Here is a 24726-nt window from a genome sequence, read left to right as displayed (position 1 = left end):
GTCAGCTGCAACGTGAGGTGTTTTTTTTTTTTTTTTTTTTTTGCAAAAGATAAAGAATATATGCCTGCGAATATATTTTCTGTCTCCATGCGTTGCTGCCCCATTTGTGTTCAAACATCCTTCGCTTAAAAGGTTATGAAACCACAAAACCCATGCTATTCGTTATCCCATCTGCACCATTTTGCAGTTTTGTTAGCAATAAGCGAAATGATCTAAACCAAAGCTTTGTGGATGTTTGATGTACACAATGTAGCAATAAAAACCAGTTGGCTTTTTTTTTAATTTTGTTTTTTTTAATAATTTTTATTTATTTTTTTTATTGTTCACCATCTGCCAAATTTATGCTTGTGAATGAGTTCACTGCCACAATACAGTGCTCATATCTCAAATGTATCTATAAAAAGTCTCATGTCAGGGGACCTTTATTTCAAGGCACCACTGTATTTCAATACTGAAAAAGCTCCAAAGCCAATGCTGTAGTTCCACAATATCTACGCACGCCGCAGACGGGTTTTCCCAAACGTTTTCAGATCAAGTCCCAAATTAGAAACGTGTTTTCTTCCCAGAACACAAATGTATTAGCAAACATTGTTTTGCCGTACCGTTATTAAAAAATAAAAAAACATATAACAGGGTTTACTTGATTAAAAAGAATGGCTTACAGCGTTTTACTGTGACATTTGAGGACTCGATAAAAATTCACCTGCCGCCCATTTTGTGTTTGGTTGGGGGGGGGGGGGGGGGGATCTCACTGCAGAGCAATTGTAACTGTCATGTTTCTTTTTCAGTGATTTAGCCCTGAGGAACTGCTACCTGACGGCAGATCTTACTGTCAAAATTGGAGACTATGGAATTGGGCCCTATGCATACAAAGTAAGCAGAAATGCAATCTTTCCAATAATTTGACAAAGTTCCCCTTTTTTGTGTTGGCTCTTAAAAAATGTGTGTAAAGTATTCTGTGACCTTGTGTTTAATGATACAGTGGCTGTTTCATTGCAGTCCCAGTGAGAAACATACCTCCTGACAAAGACATTCTACTGCTGTTTAAAAAAAAGGATTGAAAAAAAATGCAGGTGTTTGCTTTGACATGAAACTGTACAATTCTCTTGTGACGTGACAAGCTGCGCTAACTAAGCGCGCCAAGGCCCTCCTGTCGGCAGCGTTCCTTAAATTCTGCTGATCTGTCACTTTGAATTTAATACTCATAAGATAAGGTCACTCACTGGTGCTATTTCTGTAGAGGTTGGTTGAGTCAAAGCGAGCGAGCGTGCGTGGCCTGACTTCATCAGAGCATAAATCATTTTTGTAGGCGCAAAACAAATTCTTTTGCTGGTACAATTGTTTCTTCCCCTTTTTGGTGCACCGTTTGTAATATCTTCCTCTGACCTTTTTTCTTTTGTCATCATAGGAGGATTATATCATCACAGAGGACGATGTATTTGCGCCCCTTCGCTGGTTGGCTCCCGAGCTGGTGGGCGAGCGCCATGGAGGTGTGATCACTTTGGAGCATACCAAGCCCAGCAATGTTTGGTGCGTATAGACTATACTGTAGCTCCACCCCCGTGCCCTTCAGGAATTGTACTGTGACAGTGCCGCAATCAAATCAAAAGACCTCGTGAGAAAGTAAGAGGAAAAAGAATGACATCGATGTTCTTCAGTTCTTCAATCTGTTACCATTTATACGAGAGGTCCTCAGTTTGTGACGGCCCTGACAAACATTTTGAGGTTTTGAAAGGCGCATGACATGAAGACATGTCCTTAACGCGGCACAAGAAGTCACACTCAGTTACAGCCATATTTCCTGGTTTTCGTTTGATTGTTTCAGATTTATGGCCTGGAAGGCTTTTACAATTGATTTACTGTAATTATGATTACGTGATTGTTATCCATTACAGGAGAAAATGTATAATAAAATGAGTTGCTTTCAGAAATTTCCATGATTACAATTTTAGTTACATTTGGAAAATAGCCGCAAAAACTTTTTTTTTTCATATCACTTCCTCCTTCCAAAGCCAATGCTTGTAATTAACTCTGGCTCTCTCTGCCCATGTGCCATATAACCGCAGTCTCAAACATGACATATTTTTTCAAATAGGACCTTGAAGCGCCACCTTTTGGCGCAGTTTTTTAGTTTATCTGACGTTTTTGAAAGGTTAGACTCAGTTACACCTTTAAAGACTTCGAGCATTGCCTTTTGAACAGTTTCATCTTTATAATTTTTTACTTTTATGTAACTTATATATATATATATATATATGTGTGTGTGTGTGTATATGTATATGTTTTCAAATGATTCTTTCATATTTATGGACAAAAACTGTCTTTCATATAAATATTTACAGTCATTTTGACATTTAGAATAATGAACTAGTTTGTGCTGCAGCATGAGAATTTGTGGTCACGAGGCAAAAGAAGGCGCCTGCGTGGAGTTTGTATGTTCATTTGAGTGTTTATTATTAAATAAATATTTATATGGAGTCAAATCATTTTTCCTTTAAATATTTCCTGCAATTGTGGCATTCCGAGGTTACAAACAGCTTAGACCAAGGACACCCTTACTTGCTCATCAAATTGTTTAGCATTGACACCTCAATGGAGGCTCATTCTGTCACATTATCTCATTGCATACTGTATACAGAAGTGTAACATTAGGTTTATCAGATGTGCGCATCTGCTTGAAACAGTCTATAAAGAGGTGACCCCCGCAAATCGCAGTCTCGTCTGCCACCGATGAGGCACCGTGTAATTAACTCTTAATGTGTAGACTGTCTCGCCGGCTGCACTGCTGCTTGGCCAAATGCTTCCCGGTCATAAATTGCAGCGTTACGCAAGGTCCTTCTTGTTACAGGAGCCACATTACAGTCTGAATAAAGACATGCTGAAATTCAAAATGTCCACCTCTCTAAAGGCTTAATTTCCTCTTCATTAGGTAATGGCTTAAGTTTGGCACCTGCTATTGGAAATGCTGTATTTTTAGCCCACACGGAGAAGCTTCATGTTTCGTGTCAGAGGTCTATTAGCAGAAAAGTTGGGTATTTTGCCACTCTTTAGTTGGCAGTATTACGAAAGAGTGGGGTTATGTTTGCTCTGTAATCCACTCTGTGCCAACTGTGCCCGCTCCTAACACGAATGTTGTGAAAATACCACCATTAGGGTCACCAAATGCTAGTTGTTTGCTTACTTCCTCACTGTTTGATACCCTACAACATTTTAATTGTTTTATTTATTAATGTTTTGAATCATAGGGCCTTGGGGGTCACCTTGTGGGAGCTTTTTGAGAATGCTGGTCAACCATACCCACATCTGTCTGACCGGGAGATTCTCAATCATGTGATCAAGGAGCAACAAGTCAAACTCTTCAAGCCGCAACTGGAGCTTCCTTATTCTGAGAGATGGTGAGTTTTTCCAAAATGATTCTGAATCAATCAATAGTAAACTAGCCTGGGAAAGCGGATGCTACTTCGCCTAGCATCTCTCTTAAGCTTACACAGAACTACATGTTTGAGCTGTGTAAATAGATTCACTTAAAGCCTCCGGTGGCTGGAGCATATCCCACTGGGTCGTTGCGGGGCTCTTTCCACAACAACCACAACGATGCACTCTAAAGCGGCCATTTCAGCGCAAAGCTCCTGTGCACACACTGGTGTGTCCAAGACGTGGCCGCAACTTTTTATTTTTATTTGCCCCCCCCCGTCTCACTCTTCTGTCTTTCTCTGCATGACATGTGCGTACTCCAAGCCAACAACAAAGTGCTCTTAAGTGGCCACACCAGCAGACTAACCAAAGAGAAGATATTTTCAAGGTGTAAGCATGGCTAGCTAGCCAACTGACTGTCGCAATTGCACTAGCTAACCGCTGACGCGAATGAAGGTCCTCAAGTTCTTATACAGTGCGGAAGTTGCAACTCATGCCAGACTCAATCAGTGCATCACGCGGTGCCATTTAGCCAAGCCCAATATGCCTTTCTGTGACTCTTCCAGTCTCTCTGTATGTCTGTTGCAACATTTTGAAGACACTCTGACTTCTACTGTTCAGCTCCTTGTTAGAGACATTTAGCCTTAAAAGTAGCTATGTTTTTTTTCTTGTAGGTTTGAGGTCCTGCAGTTCTGCTGGCTCTCCCCTGACAAGCGTGCGACAGCAGAGGAAGTTCACCGTTTACTCATCTACCTGCGCATGCAAGGCCAAAGGGACATAGAAGAAGACTTTGAGCAGCGCTGGGACGCTCTCAAGCCAAGCGTTTTGACACGGCAGACTGTTAGCCACTCATCCTTCCCAATCCTGGAGCAGTTTGCGGACGATGCGCTGCAGCAGGACATCGATGAAGTCCTGACCGTCACTGAAACCAGCAAAGGACTCAGTTTTGAATACATTTGGGAGGCAGCCAAGCACGACCACTATGACAGCAGCCATTCTCACCCAGGCATGGACACATCAGTGAACTACCATAGCATGTTCTTTCCCGTTTCCACTGAAGACATCCAGGCCCATTTCCCAGATCCTATCGCCAGATCATCAGCTGCTGGTGGTGGTGGGAACACTCCGTCTGGAATACCTGGAATAGTGCCAGTGTTCGATGCCCAGAAGCCAGCTAATGGCAATGGTTACTACATACAGCTTGAAGACCAAGCAGGAGAAAGTCATATTGGACAAGATGGCGCTCAAAAGACAGGCTTCAATTCAAGCCAACAAGACTTTGTTGTTCTCCAAGATGTTCGTTTGGATGAATCGAGCACGGACGCCGACTTTTTTCACCACAGTATCGATTCCAAGGATTCTTATTTACCAGACAGTCACATCTGGTCATCTCTTGAAAATGACAGTCCATACCACACTAATATTTTCACAGAGGGAGAGTCCAAGCAGGAGGACTCTGTATCTTGGAGACAAGATTTTGCGGCGCTTCCAGAGCGCAACGGGAACCCTTTTTGTCTAAATATTCCTTTGGATGTGCAGGACATGAATGCGCGGGATTCTTTTTTAGGGAGTTGTTCAGAAGCCACTCACCGGACTCAGGAGGAGGACAGTGCTGATATGAAGAGAATCCAGAACACTGCTAAACTGGCTGAGAATTATCAGTTTCTTAGGGAACATGACCTGATGAAAGAAGGCACACAGTTTCTAAATCCACAGCAGAATTTTCTATCACCCGGTGTCATCCATGAACCGGAGGAAACCTTCAAGATGGCTTCTTGGGACAACCTGGACGCCTACGGCAGCTTAAACACAGCAGATACTTATTTAAAACCTGCATGTAGTAGCACATCCCCGAGACGGGGACCTTTGGACTCGTCTAGCACCAACTTCGGGGAACATAACCCGTTTCGGATACAAAATGAAACACTATTGCCTTTCATTACTGTTGTGTCAGAAGACGAATTAAGCAACCAGCTGCCAGCTAGTAACAGTTCTTCCACTGAGGACCTCACTCTGCTCCCACCCTCAGACAGAGACGTAGACTCTGATTTCCATTCGACCTCAGAAATGTTGGATATTATCATTAGTCAGACTGAAGATCAGATTCCCGTATTCTCTGAAAGTGCCACTACAGACATATTGTACATGGATGCCAATCTCTTCACCCTTGACCGTGACATTGAAACCTCAAACAGTAGTGCTCAAGAACTCATTGGAAGTCAAATAACTGAGAAGCCGCGCATCCAAGCATCGGTTTCAGACAGTGGACATGTTGGCGATCTGACGAGCGTTGATCTGTTGAGTGAACCCATTGAGGACGCTGATTTGGAAATGGAAACAAATCTGTTAGAACACGAAGAATTATTTATAGATGCCAATGGACAACCTATCGGCAGATCCTCTCTGCTGGTCTCCGGGCCTTCTTTGGACCAGATTAGCCAGGACAGCTTGCTAGAGGACAGCATGTCTATCACTCTACCAACTGTTGACCACTCTGCTGAGACACCAGACTCTTTAGACTCCCTGGACATCCACCGGCTCGGAGACCAGCACAAGCTCCAGCCTCCGTACAAGATAGCTGACAGTGGGTATGAGACGGAGAACCTTGAGTCTCCTGAGTGGAACTCTCAGCCCAACAATAAAGACCTCTCCCCTGTGAAAAATGGTGGGTGTGTAGCTCAAAAGGAAAACAATACAGACGAGACTGCTACTGCAACAAATCTGGTGCCTCCGGAAATTGTCATCTCTGAAGCTGACGGCACGCCAGACACTCCTGGTGAGGATCATCTTGAAGTCATTCCTGTCGAAGAACCGCTCATGAGTAGTAATTACAGAGACTCCGCCTACTTCTCAGACAATGAATCAGAGCCAGAGAAGAAAGCTGAATATACCAATGCGGAAGGTTCCGTCGAAGTCTCTTCGCTGCAGAACTCTACCAAAGTTGCGGTCCCAGTACGGGAAAGTCAGATGGAAAGTTTTGTTGAGTCTTTAATACCCCAGCAAGATTTTTCTGCTGCCCCAGAAGTGCAGGGTGACATCAGAGAAGAACTAGATCCATCTCCAGAGATGCATTCAGACGTCAAGACATTTTTAACAGAAACTCAAAGCTGGTCAAATCACGACAGACACAAATCTTACTTTTTCAACGACCTACCCGAGTCTCCTGAGCCAGATCCCCCTTTCCCCACCAGTCCGCTTCCATTGCCCGAGGACGCTGTTCACACCAAGCTAACCAGGACCTTTGCCGGGGAGGCCCATAAGATAAAAGAGCCCGACGTGGAGGGCCGTTACCTGGGCCGGCGGGACGGCCCAGAGGACGGCGTGGACGCCGACGAGGAGAACGAAAACAGCGACGACTCTGACGAGGACATCCATGCCTACCAGCTGCACAGCTCCAGCTCGGACAGCGAGGACGAAGGCGCGCACGCCGTGCCGCTCATCATCTCGGACGATAGCGACGCCAAGAATTTGAGGAGCTTATTGAAACCTACGACCTTCAACATTGGGGCTCCAGCCTCCTTGGCCACGACCACCAGGAGAGCCGTCTCCTTCTTTGATGATGTCACCGTCTACCTCTTTGACCAGGTAAACTTTGGTCTCTCTGTCTTTGCTTTCCAACACTAGAGTTGTTCATCCATCCACTTTTTTTAGCATTGCTTTTTTAGGTGACTAAAGAAAATCAAATCATTATGTGTAATGATGAAAGAGGAATTATAGTTTTACCAGGATCTAATATTACTAGAACAAACAACTTACAAAAATAAAGTCATATTACTATAGTTACCTTTTAATTTTACAAGAATAAAGTGACATTACAGTCATTTTACTGAAGTTGTAATGGTGCTTGATTCTTTTACAATAGTACAGATTTAAAAAAAGAAACATTTTAAAAGAATAAAGTTGACAAGATTACCGTAAGAAGTTGATTCAATAATATGAGACAACAAAATTAAGCCATTTTACAAGCCTGAAAACAAAAGTAAGTAACAAAAGTCAGTTTACATTTGTTTTTATTATTACAAGAAATTTTACACAAAGTAATGCGAGGGTGGGGACGATGGCGTATGTTTTTTTTTTTTTACGCTAAACAGGAGCCGCCTCGTAACTACAAACGTCCAATTCTTTACAGGACCTTCAAAAAGAACCTTGTGAGACACACGCTGCTTCCACTTGTGTAAAGAAAACACATCTGTGTACATTGTAGTGATATGGTCTAATATTTTGTAATATTAAAAAAAATGAGTTGGCTTTTCATGACTTTTTTTTTTTTTTTTTTTTAACAGAAGCCTTAATGTATGTCGACTTTATATGACGAGCACCTTCAAAATAACCTTTAGTCATGTGCCACATGCTGCTTCCCCTTGTTTAAAGAGAACGGCATCCGTGTACATTGCATTATGTAGGTGACTCCTCAGCTAACCTTTTTACGGCGTCCAAACTAAAATCCAATGTGCTGTGATTCAGGACACCCCCACTAAGGAGCTGGGTGACCACTCGTCTGGCTCCAACACGCACACGCCACAGTTTAGCAGCCCGGTGCCAAGTTCCAGCTACCTGAACCGCTTCACCAACTCCGAGAGCTCCACAGACGAAGAAGGTAAACGTCTCCACACGTGCGTGACTCTACACACGCCCTCCATTCATCGCCCATTGCGGCCATTTTCTCCAGGAGGTGGTTTTGAGTGGGACGACGACTTCCCCTCGGCACCCGCCTTCCCCTCCAAAACGCACAAAGATGTGGCAGCGTCCAAGAGCTCAGCGTCGTCCCGCATCTCATCCCCGGCCGTTGCAGTGGCGGCTTCCAGCTGGGGAAGCTCCTCCAACTACTCACGCTTCTCCATCTCACCAGCCAGCATCGCTAGCTTCTCTCTGACGCACCTCACCGACTCTGACATTGAGCAAGGAGGCTAGTGGACAACACACCTGCTAAGAATCTGTGTCGTAGCTGACTTAATCCACCTCTTAAATCCCCCACCGTGTCACAATTATAGAATCCATCCGTACAATACAAAAAGAAATACTCTAATCCCTCATTTATTGCGGGGGTTACATTCCTACCCCCGTAATAGACCAAATCTGCAATGTAGAGACCATTTTATTGTATTATTTGTATGAATTTAAGTTTCATATGCATTTCAGTGGGAATAAGTGATACTTTAGAGAGGCGCAGGTGCTCTATTTGTCCACATGAGGTCGCCTATACACACTCTACACAAGCACAGTATACATAGTGTAGATGGTGCACTGCTTCCCCCTCCTGAGACACCAGATAGTGGACAAGAATTTCCTCGAAGCTGTCCGGAAGTCTTTCTCCATGGCCTCAGGAGTCCCACAGGCCAAAAAGGCCCGATAGGACTCCTTCTTCAGCTTGACGGCATCCCTCACCGTTGGTGTCCACCAACGGGTTCGGGGATTGCCGCCACGACAGGCACCGACCACCTTACGGCCACAGCTCCGGTCGGCCGCCTCAGCAATGGAGGCACGGAACATGGTCCACTCGGAACTTGAGCAAAGTTCTGTCGGAGGTGGGAGTTGAAACTCCTTCTGACGGGGTATTCTGCCAGACGTTCCCAGCAGACACTCACAATACATTTGGGCCTGCCACGTCGGACTTGTCATCTTCCCCCACCATCGGAGCCAACTCACCACCGGGTGGTGATCACCCGAGTGTCCAAGACGTGGCCGCAAGTCCGATGACACGACCACAAAGTCGATCATCGAACTGCGACCTAAGGTGTCCTGGTGCCAAGTGCACGTGTGGACACCCTTATGCTTGAACATGGTGTTCGTTATGGACAATCCGTGATGAGCACAGAAGTCCAATAACAGAACACTGCTCGGGTTCTGAATGGGGGGTGGCGTTCCTCCCAACCATGCCCTTCCAGGTCTCACTGTCATTGCCCACGTGAGCATTGAAGTCACCCAGCAGAACGATGGAGTCCCCAGCGGGAGCGCTCTCCAGCACCCCCTCCAGGGACTCCAAAACTGAACTGCTGTTTGGTGCATAGACACAAAAAAACAGTCAGGACCCGTCCCTCCACCCGAAGGCGGAGGGAGGCTACCCTCTCGTCCACCGGGGTGAACCCCAACGTACAGGCGCCGAGCCGGGGGGGCAATAAGTATACCCACACCTGCTAGGCGCCTTTCACCGTGGGCAACTCCAGAGAGAAAGAGAGTCCAACCCCTCACAAGAGGACTGGTACTAGAGCACAAGCCGTGTGTAGAGGAGAGTCTGACTATATCTCGTCGGAACTTCTCGACCTCGCACACCAGCTCGGGCTCCTTCCCTGCCAGTGTGGTCGCATTCCACGTCCCTAGAGCCAGCTTCTGTAGCCAGGGATCGGATCGCCAAGGTCCCCGCCCAGCTCACACTGCAGCCGACCCCTATGGCCCCTCCCACAGGCGGTGAGCCCATGGGAAGGGGGACCCACGTTACCCTTTCGGGCTGTGCCCGGCCAGGCCCCATGGGTGCAGGCGCTCGCCTTCGAGCCCCACCTCCAGAGGGGGGCCCCGGTGACGCGCGTCCGGGCAAGGGAAAACTGAGTCCATAGTTTGTCGTCGTCATTAGCGGTCTTTGAGCCGTGCTTTTTTCTGGTCCCTCACCTAGGACCTGTTTGTCATGGGTGACCCTGCCAGGGGCATAAAGGTCGAAATCTGATTGGACAAAAAAAAAATACAAATAAAATCAGACATCCACATACACGTACTAAAAGCTACAGCCAAGAGAAATGCAACAAAATGGAGAGAATAGATTGTTGGGAATATATGAATACAATTTGCATTGTCATTGGCTGTTTTTTGTGTGTGTCCCTATTAGGAAGCAGTGAGGACGGCGAAAAAGACTAGCCCGCCCATCCGAGGCACTCCACTAGTTGTCATCACACTATCAAACACTTGCACTTTTTGCGGGATCGGTTGCAGAACTGGAGAAGGTGGTTGGAAGTCAAGACAAAAACCCGCCACCAGGCGGTTGACGGCCATTCCCAAACTGGCTGCAGACGTGCAAATCCACTCGGGGGAGGGGCGACGAAACGGTCCCGAGCAGGACGTCACGAGTGTGCGTTCCTCGCGAGCGTTTGTTTGGCTGCTTCCTGTTTTTTTCCCGACAACTTCTTTGTCACCCCCCCCAAAAAAAGACTCAAGAAGCAAATATTTTTGAATGCATTGTGACACTACAGCCAAATAGGAATAAGCTTTTTCAATTAATCGGGAACTGATCAAGTGTTTTTCTTTCATTGTCACTGCCATTGCTCATTCTCCTTTTAATTTTTGATTTTTTTTTTTTTTTTTTGTGTGTTCAAAATCTCCTCTTTGGAGAGCAACTCTTTCTTCTGTAGAAAGAACAACTGTCTTACTAGTAACCTTTTTTCCTAGGGATGGTTGAGCACCGATACCAAGTATCGGTATCGGGCCTATCCCGGCCTTATTTCAAGGTATCGGGTACTCGTGAAGCGTGCCGATACAAGCCACTGATACTTAGGCAAAAAAAAAAATAATGAGTAAGTCCTCCTGGCCAGTAGTTGGCACTATACTGCGTCCGTTTGACACATGGGTGAATGATCATGTGCGTCAGAAAGAAAGAAAAAAACGGTCTTTGTTCACAATCGTCTGTCGTGTTAATAGAAATATTACTAGTGGTATCAGTACTCTGTATTGGTGAGTACGCATACCGGTATCGGTCTGGAAAAAAAGTGGTATCGAACGTCCCTAGTTTTTTTCCGCGTGGACTGGATGTCGAATAAAAGTGATTCGATACCCAGCACCTTAAAGTCCTTGTACACTCTTTGTCCTCACTAGTAATACAATTCAGCTCACTAGTAGAACATCTAATCCCCTGGTTGTACAAGTGTGTCATACTTAACTTTTTTCCACTACTTTTGCCCGACTAGTACGCATTTAAACCTTCCTAGTAAACTACTGTGGTGCACTTCTAGACAACTAGTAGGTATATGTCACACACCAGTAGCCGCGTGGACCCTACGAGCATCAACAAAATGGCCACAAGTCGTGTTGCCTTACTAGTGACATGTAGTTGTCCCACTAGTTTGCTAAAATTGCCCTACTAGTGTGCCGAAATGTCATACGGTAGAAAAAAAAAAAAATTTGACAAGGAAGACAGTTGTTCCACTAGTGCAGTTTTGCCTCACTACTAACATGTAGTTGTTCTACTAGTATGCCCTGGTTATTACACTTGTGTGCTAAATTGTGTTACTAGTGAGGACAACTTTGGCATACTAGTAGGACAACCACATCAATAGTGAGCCAAAACTGTACTAGTGACATACAATTTATTCAATATCCTTGATGTCCCCTTTAAGGTCCATGTGCTAGTATGTAGTGAAAGACAATTCCACTATGATATTTCTGCACACTAGTAGAATGGCAAGAGCACAGTAATAGAGCTACTTGTTACTAGTGAGGTAAAACACTGCACTAGTTTGTGGGCAACTAGTACTACTTGTGGAGCGCTAGATGTTAACTAGTACAATTTTCAAATGTCACTAGTAGCATGCAGTTGTCACTTAGTACAATGTTCTTCACCAGTAACATGTCCTAGGATGCCAAAGTTTTTCTAAAAGCTCTTTGTCGTCACTAGTAAGACAATTCAGCACACTAGTCTAACGACTGACTTACTGTGACCTTCCTGCGCACTAGTAGGACAATTTGGGTACAGTAGTACAACCCCAATTCCAATGAAGTTTGGACGTTGTGATAAACATGCATAAAAAAACAATACAATGATTTGCAAATCATGTTCAATCTATATTTAATTGAATACACTACAAAGACAAGATATTTAATGTTCAAACTGATCAACCTGTTCAACAGTCCGGGGTCTCCGTTGTCGTATTTTACGCTTCATAATGCGCCACACATTTTCAATGGGAGACAGGTCTGGACTGCAGGCAGGCCAGTCTAGTACCCGCACTCTATTACTACGAAACCACGCTGTTGTAACGCGTGCAGAATGTGGTTTGGCATTGGCTTGCTGGAAAAAGATGTTGCTTGGATGGCAGCATATGTTTCTCCAAAACCTGTATGTACCGTTCAACATTAATGGTGCCTTCACAGATGTGTAAGTTACCCATGCCATTGGCACTAACACAGCCCCATACCATCACAGATGCTGGCTTTTGAACTTTGCGTCCATGACAGTCCGGATGGTTCTTTTCCTCTTTTGCCCGGAGGACACGACGTCCACAATTTCCCAAAACTATTTGAAATGTGGACTCGTCGGACCACAGAACACTTTCCCACTTTGCATCAGTCCATCTTAGATGAGCTCGGGCCCAGAGAAGCCGGCGGCGTTTCTGGGTGGTGTTGATAAATGGCTTTTGCTTTGCATAGTAGAGTTTCAAGTCGCACTTCCGGATGTAGCGCCGAACTGTATTTACTGACATCGGTTTTCTTTAGTGTTCCTGAGCCCATGCGGTGATATCCTTTACAGACTGATGTCGTGGAACGTGTTGCAGCCATAAAATTCTAAGTTAATGATTATTTGCTAAAAACAATCAAGTTGATCAGTTTGAACATGAAATATCTTGTCTTTGTACAGTATTCAATTAAATATAGGTTGAACCTGATTTGCAAATCATTGTATTCTGTTTTTATTTGTTTAACACAATGTCCCAACTTCATTGGAATTGGGGTTGTAGTAGTATTACTAGTGCCTATTATTAGTTGACCAGTAAAGTTGAATTGTGTACTAGGAGGCCAAAAGTGGCACGAGTTGTGGGGAAAAACATAACGAGTAAGAAATGGCTTTTCTACCAGGGGCCTAGATTTTCTAATAGTTTACTGAATTGTCTTACTCGGCTGACTTGAGTTCAATTAAATGAACTAGTGACAAACACTAAACTAGTTTTGTTATCGTCCCTCTTGAGGCTTGTGAGGAGAAAAAAAAAAAAAAAAGCTGCTTGCTTGGGTTTACGTGGCTACCATAATTTATTTTCAGACGACCCGATGAAGACATTTGAAAGTTCGTAGGGAGAAAGGTTAAAAATCACCCCCAAAAAACATGCAATGGATTTGTACAAACGAGTTGAAACGGTCGTCGTGGAAACTGATCGGGAGCGCAGAAGGAAAACGATCTGAATCGACGACGACGCTTGTCTTTTGCCTTCGTTTCTAAGACCTTTGATTTCATTTAGTTGTGATTTATTTTGCCGTTTTTGATTTATTTTCCTTTACTTCAGTTGTCTTTTCATTTTCGTTTTTTTTTTTATTTAAATTTGTATTTAATTTTCATACCCAAAGAACCTCAGACAGCAGTGTGTACGTGTGTTAGAGGGCATGTGTGGGGGGCTGAGTGTGCGTGTTGTGAGAGAGTGAGGTTGCGTGTCTGCATTGTGCGTGTGTGTGAGACTGGAGTCTGCATCACAAACTGACAAATGGCGTTGTAAGCGCCCCCCCCGAACTTGTCTTTCTGACGTCCTTTTTTGTGTAGACGACGCCACTCCTGCCCCTCAACCTTTTCATCGAAAGCCCAGGCGCCTGCGTGCGCCTCACCCAAACTTGAAGGTTTATTTAAGGACTTTGACTGGACGAGTCGACGTTGGCTTCATCTTGCACATTTGACAAAATGTCACTTTTACATGTAAAACAAACTGTACTGATGTGTATAAATGTTTTATCATTGCGGGGGACGAGGTTTCGTTGTGTGAACATATCGTAGTTCAGTTCAAAGCCGATGACGATGACGATGATGATGGAGTCACGCATATGTTTTAAACGTGTCCATTTTAAAAGTGGTGATATTTTTACTTCACATTGATCATGCATTAGTGTCATTGAATGAGATGTTTATAATTACACGGTTTAATATGGAAATAAATGCAAATGAACTACTGAAGGTCTGTGTTATGTTCAATTCAAACACTATAATTTGCTCAGTAACTGTAAAGACCCTTGTGGGGGAGGGGCTTCTTTTTTTTTTTTTTTTTTTAATATATGGGTAAATGTCACTCATGCTCAAACAGCCAAACTTGAAGTCTTATTTTCAAAAACATATTTAAAATTTTGGGGATTTCCACGTTGCCCTTCAAACTGCGGATACAAGTGCATAAATTATCCTACTACTCAAACTCTTAATACAATCTTAATAACGGTAAAGACATGCAATAGTTCAGACACTTTCACAAATTCAGATTTTCTCACCAATAATTTATTTTGCTGTCTGCTATTGTGTGAATGGAAAATGTCTGTAAAAGAACAAAAAAAAAAAAAAGTGTGCGTGAAGACACTAACAATGCATTGGTGTTAAGTTTTCATGGAAAACGCATGCATCCATTTTCCGTACCGCTTCTCCTCACGCGGGTCGTGCGTGTGCTGGAGCCTATCACAGCTGACATCGGTACACCCTGAACTGGTTGCCAGCCAATAACAAACTCCGGACACTTGAGGGTAACAACCTTTTGGCATTAAAAGTTTGAAAATAATTTGATTTTTTTTTTTTTTTTTTTTTTTCTTAGAAGCAATTATGTCCTTCTGATAGAAAACAACTGCCAATAATTCAAATACTCCTATCAGTAAAATGAATTGATTTTCAAAAGGAAATTCAGTGGGCCGTCTCTTTATTGTTATTGATCAAATTCTATGAAAATGACCCATATAAACCTCTATTTGGATTATTAGGTATTCATTTATGTATTATGTATTACATAGTTACACACAACCACAATAATAAACACAAGGCATGTTTATTATTTTGATTGTAGTGTAGAACTGCATTCGGTCATTTGAATAAGCTATTTGGAGGTATAAAAAAAATTAAAATGTAAAAATACTATACAGTGGGGATTGTGATTGTATAAAAATATATATATATATATATATATATTAATTTGCACATATACATACTCTGAGTGTGAGGTGCCTAAACTTTGCCGACTTCCAACGTGATAGCATTTCTTTCCCTCTGTAATCGTACGTGACAAGCAAGAGATTCACTGCCTAATCCTTATTTTACGCGGAAAAGCGGTGATCTCCAACCCACACCGATGCAACATCGCCACTTATTAGTCAAGACAGCGGTTTGCAAATATGAATTTCACAGACAACCTGGGCGGGACCCTTTTTCACATGCCCACCTGGCAGTAAACGTTCAGATTCCAGTTGACAAACATGGCACGGCGGTGAACGAAGTTGATTATCACAATAATCGAGTCGCGCATTTTACAGTGGTTAACATACATTGTACACTAGTATGACAACTAATGTTAATTTACAATATTGATCATACAGTGTGTATTAAGGTTTATTATTATTATTATTTTTTTTAAATGCACATTAGGAATATTTTTTTCACTCCTTTTTATTTCATATTCTACAGCAATGCCCCCAACACAAGATAAACACGTAAGTTGTCTTTGATACATTTGACGCGAACAGGAAGATCTCATATTTGTATTTATTTATTATTCTTGGAATTATTATTGCAGAATCCAGGAAGATGAGTCCATCTCATCATTTCACTGTACATATAGTCTCTTCATATCACATTTTTGACTTGGGGGGTGGGGGCAAAAAAACTAAACGAAAACACAGACAAGCGCATGCAGTACAAAAATAATAAAATAACGCATCATAAATGACAAACAGAAAAGAACATTTGGGATGTTTCGGTACTTTAGCCCTTGAACGATCGATGTTGACAGAATATTTTGCATTTGAATTCAAGCCGTTGACAAAACGAAGAAAAAGACGCAAACGTGCACAATAATTCATATTTTTCCTTTTTTTTTTTTTTTTTGTCAGTCGCTTGTATAAATACAAAAACATCACTGAGGCTGTGTTAACAATCATTCACTCATGTCCCTACTAGACTACTCGTGTGTGACACATGCCTACTAGTTGGACCTACGGTGTTACTCGCGCAGCACAGTAGTTTACCAGTAAGGTTAAAAAGTGGCACTAGTAGTGGGGAAAAAAAAAACAACAATGTTATGACAGTTGTTCTACCATGGGCCTATTGTTCTATCTGGGGCCTAATTGTTTTACTAGTGTGCTGAATTGTCTTACTAGTGAGGACAAAGAGCATACTAGTACAAAAATATGGAATAAATAGTCAAATATGGTGCTTTTTCTGTATGGGTGCAATGCATCATGGGATATATTGCTTTTCTAGTGACCATTAGTTGCTCACTAGCTTTCAAGATGCATAGTGGGATATACTGAGGGCATTATTTCGGGGATACCCTATACTCACTACACATTCCAACCGTACCACTTAGTTTACTATATAGTGGCGGGGGGGGGGGGGGTGATTCTCAACACAGCCCGTGTGATGATAATGATGGTGAATTATGATTATCAATTATGAACGTTCCCAACGTGGAGGCAGGCACAAACAAGAGGTGTGGTGGAGAGGGCGCATTTACACACCCACCGCTGCCCCGTTGACCCGCAGGGGGGGCGGGCCGGGTGCTGGTGGTGGTCCGGTGGCAGGGAGCAGGTGTTTTGTGCGGGGGGCCTCCACAGAGTTGGCCCTCACACTAATGTGCTCCCATCCTCCCTACGGGGGAGAGGAAACAAAAACACACAGCACGCACCGAATTTCGATGAATCAGCAGTATTAATATGGACCAAAAAAAGTATTGGGATACATTGCTTTATATGTTAGCAGTGAGCTAGCGGACCCGCGTTAAATGAAATATGGTTTTGTTGAACATTATTGTGTTTGAGTCTGCATAATGTTTCATTGTCAGTTTTACAGTCAAATTCAATCGCTTGAAGCGAGCACACTTTGCCTCATATTTGGGCACCTGCGCGACGGCGAGAGCGAGAACAGGTGACGGCATGACTCACCCCTATACCGTAGTCCCACGATTGACCTTTAGGCTGCATGGGTCCAACCCCCAGCCTGTGACAGACAGCCCCAGGAGTCTCCGCCGGGAAGCCCGCCATTCCGTCGGCTACCATCCACACCTGAAAAAATAAATGAATTCAACTCGGCTTCGAATGGAAGTACATACGGTAAGGTTGATCCGTGTGGTGCTACTGACCTGGTCCAGGGGTCCCGCTGAGACTTTGGTGACGTTGTTGGAGATGAGCTCCCAAGCGGAGCCTTGAGGGTAGCTCGGAGTCAGACCCTGTCTGTACCACAGGTTACCTGGGTTCATCCGGCAAGAGTTTGGTTTTTCAAAGGCTTGAAATTCTAATCTATTGAAGTTCACCTGCCTACTACTCACGGTTTTCATCCGCTGCAAACACGGACGTGCGGCCCACAGACAATTGTCTCAAGGTCTGCCGTGAGGGAGCGGGGATGTGGTACCAGCATTCTCCTGCAATAACGACAATTAATAATACAGCAACGTTGAGAACAAAATACATCTGTAAATCATAATATTCCTGTATTTTTATTTTATGAGGGAAATAATATGGCAGGAAGTATTGTTTTATCTTCTAATTTCCAGATGCGAGGAAGATCCTGCAAAGGATCAACCCCAGCAAGGCCGCAGGTCCTGACAACATCCCAGGGCAAATACCGAAAGACTGACCAGCTAGCAGAGGTGCTAACAGACATTTTTAGCACCTGTCCCAGCCTGCCTAAAGACCGACCGCCTTCCATCATCCCCGTACTCGAGACCTCCACAGTGACAGGTCTGAATGACTATCGGCCAGTAGCGCTGGCAGATAGTCAGAGTGAAGAGAGAAGGTAGAACATCTGAACTGCTGCAAAGATAATCTTTGCATCAATGTGAAAAAGATGAAGGAGATGGTGGTGGCCCTTCAGGAGGGACAGACTTGACCTCCACCCCCTCTGCACATCTGAGGAGCAGCAGTGGAAGTGGCCTCCAGCTCCAAGTACCTTGGGGTCCCCCTTTCGGAGGACGTCACCTGGAGCCGAAACACTTGCTGTCTGCTCAAGAAGGCACACCAACGTCTCTACTTCCTCTGGACGTGCCGGACTGGGGAGCGGTGTCTTGAGGAGCTCCTACAGTTGTGCGGTTGAGAGTGTCCTCGGCACCAGCATGCAGAGGAAGGCATTGTAAAGGCTGCTCAGAAGATAGTGGAAGGCAGCCTTCACCACCACTCCAGACATCTTGACCAGCCGGTGCAAAAAGAGGGCTCGCTGTATCATCAGGAGACTCAACCCATCCTGCACACACGCTCCTCCAGCCGCTCCCCTCGGGCAGGAGGCTACGGAGCATCCAATGCAGGACCACCAGGCTGAGGAACAGCTTCTTTCCAGAGGCTTTTAGACTGATAACTCGAAGTGCTCTGTAGCACCAACATCAGCACCCCCCCCCCCCCCCCCAAATAGCTATTCATCCCTAAACGATAAACACGTTATTCTATTCAAAGTACAAAGACCCATGGAAATATATGCAATTAAAGCCTCTGGCATTTGTATTTTCGCTGCTACCAAATCCTTACTGCATTTGCACCTTTGCACACATTCACAACTGCAAATTAGTATTTTTATCTTCATCTCTAAACAAGTGCGATCTCGTGTAAATGTGCGGTGGTATGACAAAGATCCTTGAATTCTTGTATCCTTTAAAACATAACTTTACACTGAAAGTTGGTGCAAGTACAGTATTATTCAAACACTCATACCCGTTTTTTTTTTTTAGGTTTACCTGCAGGGTTTTGGGGGGACACGGAACCCCTGTAGAAGACAGCTCCATCCTTGGCAATGGCCCACACCTGACTGGCTCCGCCTATGGAGATGGATTTGAAGGGCTGGTCCGTGCCCACATGAAGCCATGAGCTGCCCTGGAACAAGTCAAAAGCTTCAATGTAAAATAAAAATTAAAAATAAAGACAATACAGGGAGCATTACTCTGCTTACTCGCAGATTAACCTATTCAGAATTTTTTTGAGGTGGGACTTTTTTGTTGTTGTTGTTATTCACTGGAAAACCAGTGGAAAGTTTACAGCAGTAAGCAACCAAGACTCAGGCCTGAAGCTAAATATACCTAATACCTAAAATATGTGCCCGAAGTAGGCCAATCCTAACATATCTGTACTCTCATGATTTTGCACAATTATCATGCACTTTATTCTGGACTTTCAGACTAAACTGGATCTATGACCTCTATTTTATTTATGTATTAAAAAAAATAAAAAAATAAAAAAATAAAGTGTATAGATCCTATGTTTAATAATTTTCATGTTTTTAATATTATTAGGCGTACTGTAGAGGCCCCACCTTTTAAAGCCACACACATTCAAAGTCACAGACACTACAACAAAAGGATATAAATCAAGGCCTGCGGGCCAGATACGGCCCAACATCATTTTATGCAGCCCACAAAAACAATTCGTGCATCCTTATATTCTTTGCTATAAATTGCAAATTGTCTTCACTTTTAATAACATTCTGTTACCCCCTTTCAAAATAAACTGAATATAATTGAACTAAACACTTTTTACTGGCCTCTGATTTGAAAACTAGTTCTCCATCAATTTTCGTGTGTATATGTAATAATATGAAGAGATCATACATTTATATAAGTTCACAGTCATAACTGACCTCCAAGGGGTTTAAACCATAACGACGTGGCCTGCAACAAAAATGAGTGTGACACCCCTGTTACAGTGTAGAATGTGAGGATGGTGTCCTCAAGTGGACAAAAATAATACCTGCACCTACAGTATATCTTGTATTGGTATCATAGACGTAACACCTGCAATAAACTGAACTGTATCCATCTATAGCCATTTATAACCCTTTTAAGGGGGGATGTGAATTACTGTGGCAGGGTTCGGTCCCTATAAAGGGCCGTTAGGGACATTATTTAGGATTAGATCTCACACTTACTATTCAAATGGTTTCACACACGCACAAACTACTGAAAGGCTCTCATAAACACAACTCAAACACTCACATACGCACAAGTCTTGCTCTCATTAGGAATACTCAAACACGCACGAGTATTGCTCTCATAAGGACTACTCAAACACTCATTAACCCTACTCAAACACTCTCGTCAACACTTCTCAAATGCGCTCACGCGAGCACGTCAATAACATTCTCGCAGACATCGCTGGCATTCACGAGTTCATGACAATCATACTCACGCACAAAACTGGAGTACTTTTCAGAGGGCAAATTCCAGCCAAATTTCTACATTAAAAAAAATAATAATAATCAAACTTTCTTGAATTTATTCGCTATTGCGTTTAACATATTTTAGTTTCTCAATATGGGGATTTTTTTTAATTTGTTATGTGCTATAATCATCAAAATAATACATGTTTTAAATATGAAATACTTCACTCTGAGTGTGTGCAGTTCATCCCTATGATTTCACTTTTTGAATTGAACTACCTAATAAAAGATTTACACTACTCACGTGTGAACATAATCAACGTGTGCATGAGCATGATTGACATGAACTCGGGAATGCCAGTGATGTGTGCGAGAACGTGATTGACGTGCTCGTGTGAAGACATTTGAGTAGTGTTAATGAGAGTGTTTGAGTAGTCCTTATGAGAGCAAGACTCATGTGTATGAGTGTTTGAGTAGTGTTAATGAGTGTTTGAGTAGTCCTTATGAGAGCAAGACTCGCGCATGTGAGTGCTTGAGTAGTGTTAATGAGAGCAAGACTTGTGTGTATGAGAGTGTTTGTGATAATGAGAGTGTTTGAGTAGACTCGTGTGTATGAGAGTGTTTGAGCTGTGACTATGAGAGCCTTTCAGTAGTTTGTGTGTGTGTGAAAGCATTTGAATATTAAGTGTGAGAGCTAATCCTGAATAATGTCCCTAACGGCCACTCATAGGTCCCTATCCCCTGCAAATAGCGAGGGAACATTGTACAAACGCGCGCACACCCACACAGACACAGATAGAGACACTCTCACCGCTGGGTTTTGTGGGGTGACGCCCAACCGACACAGCACGTCCCCCTTGTCACTGAGGGCCCACAGGGGGACCTGCTCTATGCTGCTGTCGGCCAGGCATGGCATCAGAGAGATGTCACAAAGAGGGATGGGCCGGACCGGCTGCCACGGACCGCACAGTGTGATCTTACACTTCCTGGACACACACACACACACACACACGTCGTCACTGCGTGTAATTTGGAATCTGTAAATCACCAACATGTGCATGGAGCTGGGAAGTGTTACCTTGTCCAACGTCTTCGCCGAACAAAATCCTTCAGGGTTTTGTGGCCATGGAATGTTCTACAAGAAACATAAAGCCATTTAAATCCATTCTCTTGTTCATCTGACTAAAAGCTTTTTCACACCACACTTTGAAACGCAAAGCGTGCTGTCGATTTTCCCATTTATTGTGTATGTGGTGGCGGGGGTCATGGAACGCCATGTCGCAGCGCGGCTAGTTTACAAGCCATCTGACGCAACGCAATGCGTCCTCGAATATAAAAATGCTTTATTTTGGAATAGCGGTGGCGCAGTGTCATCAGAAAGCGCCTCTTATAGTAGAGGGGCTGGAGGAGTGATTTCTGATTACTATTTTGGCGGACTTGTACTGTAAACGGCATTGTGGGAAATTGAGGAAGTCATAATAAATGTAGCGGTGTCCAACTAACACGAGCTTTGGGACAACGGAAAAATTATATACCGAAGCGGCTCTGCAGGCAGGTTTCAAACTGCTCCCTGCTCATCCTCATCGCCTTCAAATGCTCTTCGTAAAACTGTGGGTAACGAACAGAGGTGGGTAGAGTTGCCAAATATTGGACTCAAGTAAGATTACTGTTACTCGAAAATAATATGACTCAAGTAAATAAAAAGCAGTCCTCCAAAGAATTACTTAAGAGTACGAACATAGTGAAATTATTCATTTCTTTTTAAAATTACTAAAAAATTAAATGTGAATGTGCAAATTCTGATATCGTTGTGAATGTGTGTGCTTTGGACATACCTGAATAGAGGCATGTTTCACAGTTTTTATGACCATAAAATGGAGGTAATATTGAAGGTACGGTATAAAACAAAATTGAAAAATGGGGAAAATAATCTCAATAAATATTAAAAACAAATTAGATTTTTTTTAAAGTGCAAAATAACATTTCAGACATTCACTGCCATTGACGGTATTACAAATAAATTTGAAAAACGGGAAAAATATAACCACAATATATATTAAATACAAATTAAACTTTTAAAGTGCAAAATAATTAACACATTCACTGCCATTGATGTCACTGGGAAGGCTGGCAGTGAATTAAAGTTCAACTCAGTTATTTATTTATTTATTTTTACTGTCAGTATATGGTGGGAACATCATTTGCTTTGAACTTCTTGATGCAACTGAGGTTTAGTTTTATTGACGATCGCTGTTCCTGCTGTGCATGTCTTGGCTTTTGAGGGGCAGTGTGATACTGGCTATGAAACACACACGCGCAGTCACACAAAAAAGTAGAAGTCACGATAGAATATTGTTGTTATAACTTGTTTTTCACAGAATTTGAAGAATATATGCCAGAGAGTATTGTTATATTGCCTTTTTGTATGCATTTATACAGCGTTTGTGCACCAATATTTAGTCTTTTGAGAGATATAAGTGCCGCGAGTTCGATGCTAATTTTCGTTATTTCATCAATGGTGTTTTTCATTCATTGTGTTAGCGATTTTTGTGAATAAAAACAAAGACAGAAACAAAGTCTGTGATGGATTTGAACATTCAACAGGTGTAATTCTTTTGTTATGTGTGTTTAATTTTGTAACAGCAAATGTCTGGATCTGCACCGTAATCAACATCAGTGATTTAATCTTGACGTAGCCCAGCTAATTTGCTAACTAATGGGATGTACTTCCTGAGTTTGATGCAATAATTGCTACATACACGGGAAAGTCGGCAGCATACTGCCATCCATCCTTGTCCGTCCCCCCGGGAACACTGTGGTCCAAAGCCCACTCGGACACCTGGAACACAGGGAAGTGGTATAGCTATTGAAATGTGGATGACTGATGAACATTTTCAAAGCATAAAATGTCACAATTTCAATGGCAATAACTGTCTTCACGAGTTCACGTCAATCACGCTCATAACTGTTGGTGGACTATAGACGATTTCACATTCACAAGCCACTTGTAGCTAGGGCAGTTTATGGGGCTCAATCCAAACTGCCCAAAGACCACTGAATAAAATGGACACTTGTTGCTAGGCAGAGTTTATAGGACTTAATTATAACTTCCCCATAGGTCAATGGGAAAAATGGACTTCTTGTTGCTAGGCAGAGATTATAGGGCTTAATTTGAACTGCCCCACAGGCCAATGAAAGAAGTGACCTCTTGTTGCTAGGCAGCGTTCATAGGGCTAAATCCTGGCGCATGGGCCAATTAAAGAAAACTGGCCACTTGCTGCGAGGCAGAGTTCCCCAGACCTAATCATAATTTTCCCATTGGCTAATGGGGAAAAAATTTTTTTTATAGAGTTTATCAAGTTCAATAATAATTGCCCGTAAACCAATGAAAAACATTGCGACTTGTTGCTAGGTAGTGTTGCTAGGACTCAATCATAACATGTCATAGTTTAATCAAAATTAAACTGTTGCTAGAAAGAGTTCAAAATCATAACTGCCCAATAGGGAGAAAAATACCAATCAGACCAAGACAGAGTAAGGTAGAAACTTACTGTCTGTCAGTCAATTGAATTACTGCTCCGTATTAAATAAAAACATTGACATTAATATAGAATCCCCACTTACCCAAGCCCACTGAGGAGAAGGTGGCTCCGTGTTGCTTTTGGTGCTCTCCTTCAGTCCGCTCTCGTCACTCCACATGGGGCGGTCGGTGGGAAGCCCTCTGGCAGAAAAACACACACGCACGCACGCACACACACACACAAACGTTACATACAGTCATGGGTAAAAACATTGGGCCCCTAACTGTAAAAAAGCCTGTCTTACATAAAATCTGACTACATTTTTCCTGTTTTAGGCCAATTAGGATTACCAAAATGATTTCTATTTACTAAACCCTGGGGTGCCAATGTTTTTGAGCATGACTGTATTTGTTTATTCCGCCATTGTCCTACCTGTCTGTGTAGCCGGTCATGGGGTTCCATCTTTGATTCTCATACACGTGCACACTCCTGACATCAGTCTGCTGGTGCACATGACCTGCATCTTCTGCCACCAGAGTAAAAAAAAAATAAAAAATAAAAAAATAAAAAACAAAAAAAAAATGTTTTCAATGCCGCAAACATTTTATTACACAAAAAACCTACTAGTTACTCATCTAGTTCAGGGGTGGGCAAAATTTTGTGCTCAAGGGGCACATTTTCAAGAATTTAAGGATTTTTAATTGTCAATTCTCTTTATATCCCAGACATTTAAATGGTTTAAATGACACTATATAAAAATAGAAAAATAGAATACGCTATGTACATAGTGCA

At 42.9% G+C, this 24726-nt stretch overlaps 2 protein-coding genes across 5 annotated transcripts in view; one reads left to right on the top strand and one right to left on the bottom strand.

Annotated features, from left to right (window-relative positions):
- Positions 1–14266, top strand: part of lmtk2 (lemur tyrosine kinase 2) — a 41678-nt gene extending 27412 nt beyond the window's left edge. For 2 of the 4 annotated variants that reach the window (XM_061748742.1, XM_061748744.1), the window contains 6 exons: positions 789–873; positions 1409–1530; positions 3246–3395; positions 4089–6999; positions 7879–8320; positions 10232–14266. In XM_061748742.1, coding sequence (XP_061604726.1) covers positions 789–873; positions 1409–1530; positions 3246–3395; positions 4089–6999; positions 7879–8320; positions 10232–10260 — 3739 coding nt within the window. In that variant the 3' untranslated portion in view covers positions 10261–14266. The remainder of the gene's footprint in view (positions 1–788; positions 874–1408; positions 1531–3245; positions 3396–4088; positions 7000–7878; positions 8321–10231) is intronic. The other 2 variants (XM_061748743.1, XM_061748745.1) reach the window with 2 other exon arrangements.
- Positions 14267–15809: 1543 nt separating this feature from the next.
- Positions 15810–24726, bottom strand: part of tecpr1b (tectonin beta-propeller repeat containing 1b) — a 30187-nt gene continuing 21270 nt past the window's right edge. The window contains exons 17-26 of the mRNA XM_061748755.1: positions 24367–24460; positions 24038–24134; positions 23173–23252; positions 21492–21548; positions 21225–21399; positions 18999–19134; positions 17604–17696; positions 17418–17524; positions 17221–17340; positions 15810–16927 (exon numbers count right to left, since the gene is read on the bottom strand). Of these exons, the coding sequence (XP_061604739.1) occupies positions 16790–16927; positions 17221–17340; positions 17418–17524; positions 17604–17696; positions 18999–19134; positions 21225–21399; positions 21492–21548; positions 23173–23252; positions 24038–24134; positions 24367–24460 (1097 nt within the window). The 3' untranslated portion in view covers positions 15810–16789. The remainder of the gene's footprint in view (positions 16928–17220; positions 17341–17417; positions 17525–17603; positions 17697–18998; positions 19135–21224; positions 21400–21491; positions 21549–23172; positions 23253–24037; positions 24135–24366; positions 24461–24726) is intronic.

Source organism: Phyllopteryx taeniolatus, chromosome 16, assembly GCF_024500385.1.
Source record: "Phyllopteryx taeniolatus isolate TA_2022b chromosome 16, UOR_Ptae_1.2, whole genome shotgun sequence".
NCBI lineage: Eukaryota > Metazoa > Chordata > Actinopteri > Syngnathiformes > Syngnathidae > Phyllopteryx > Phyllopteryx taeniolatus.
The sequence above is the reverse complement of the archived record's forward strand: the minus strand, read 5'-3'. Positions and strand labels throughout refer to the sequence as shown.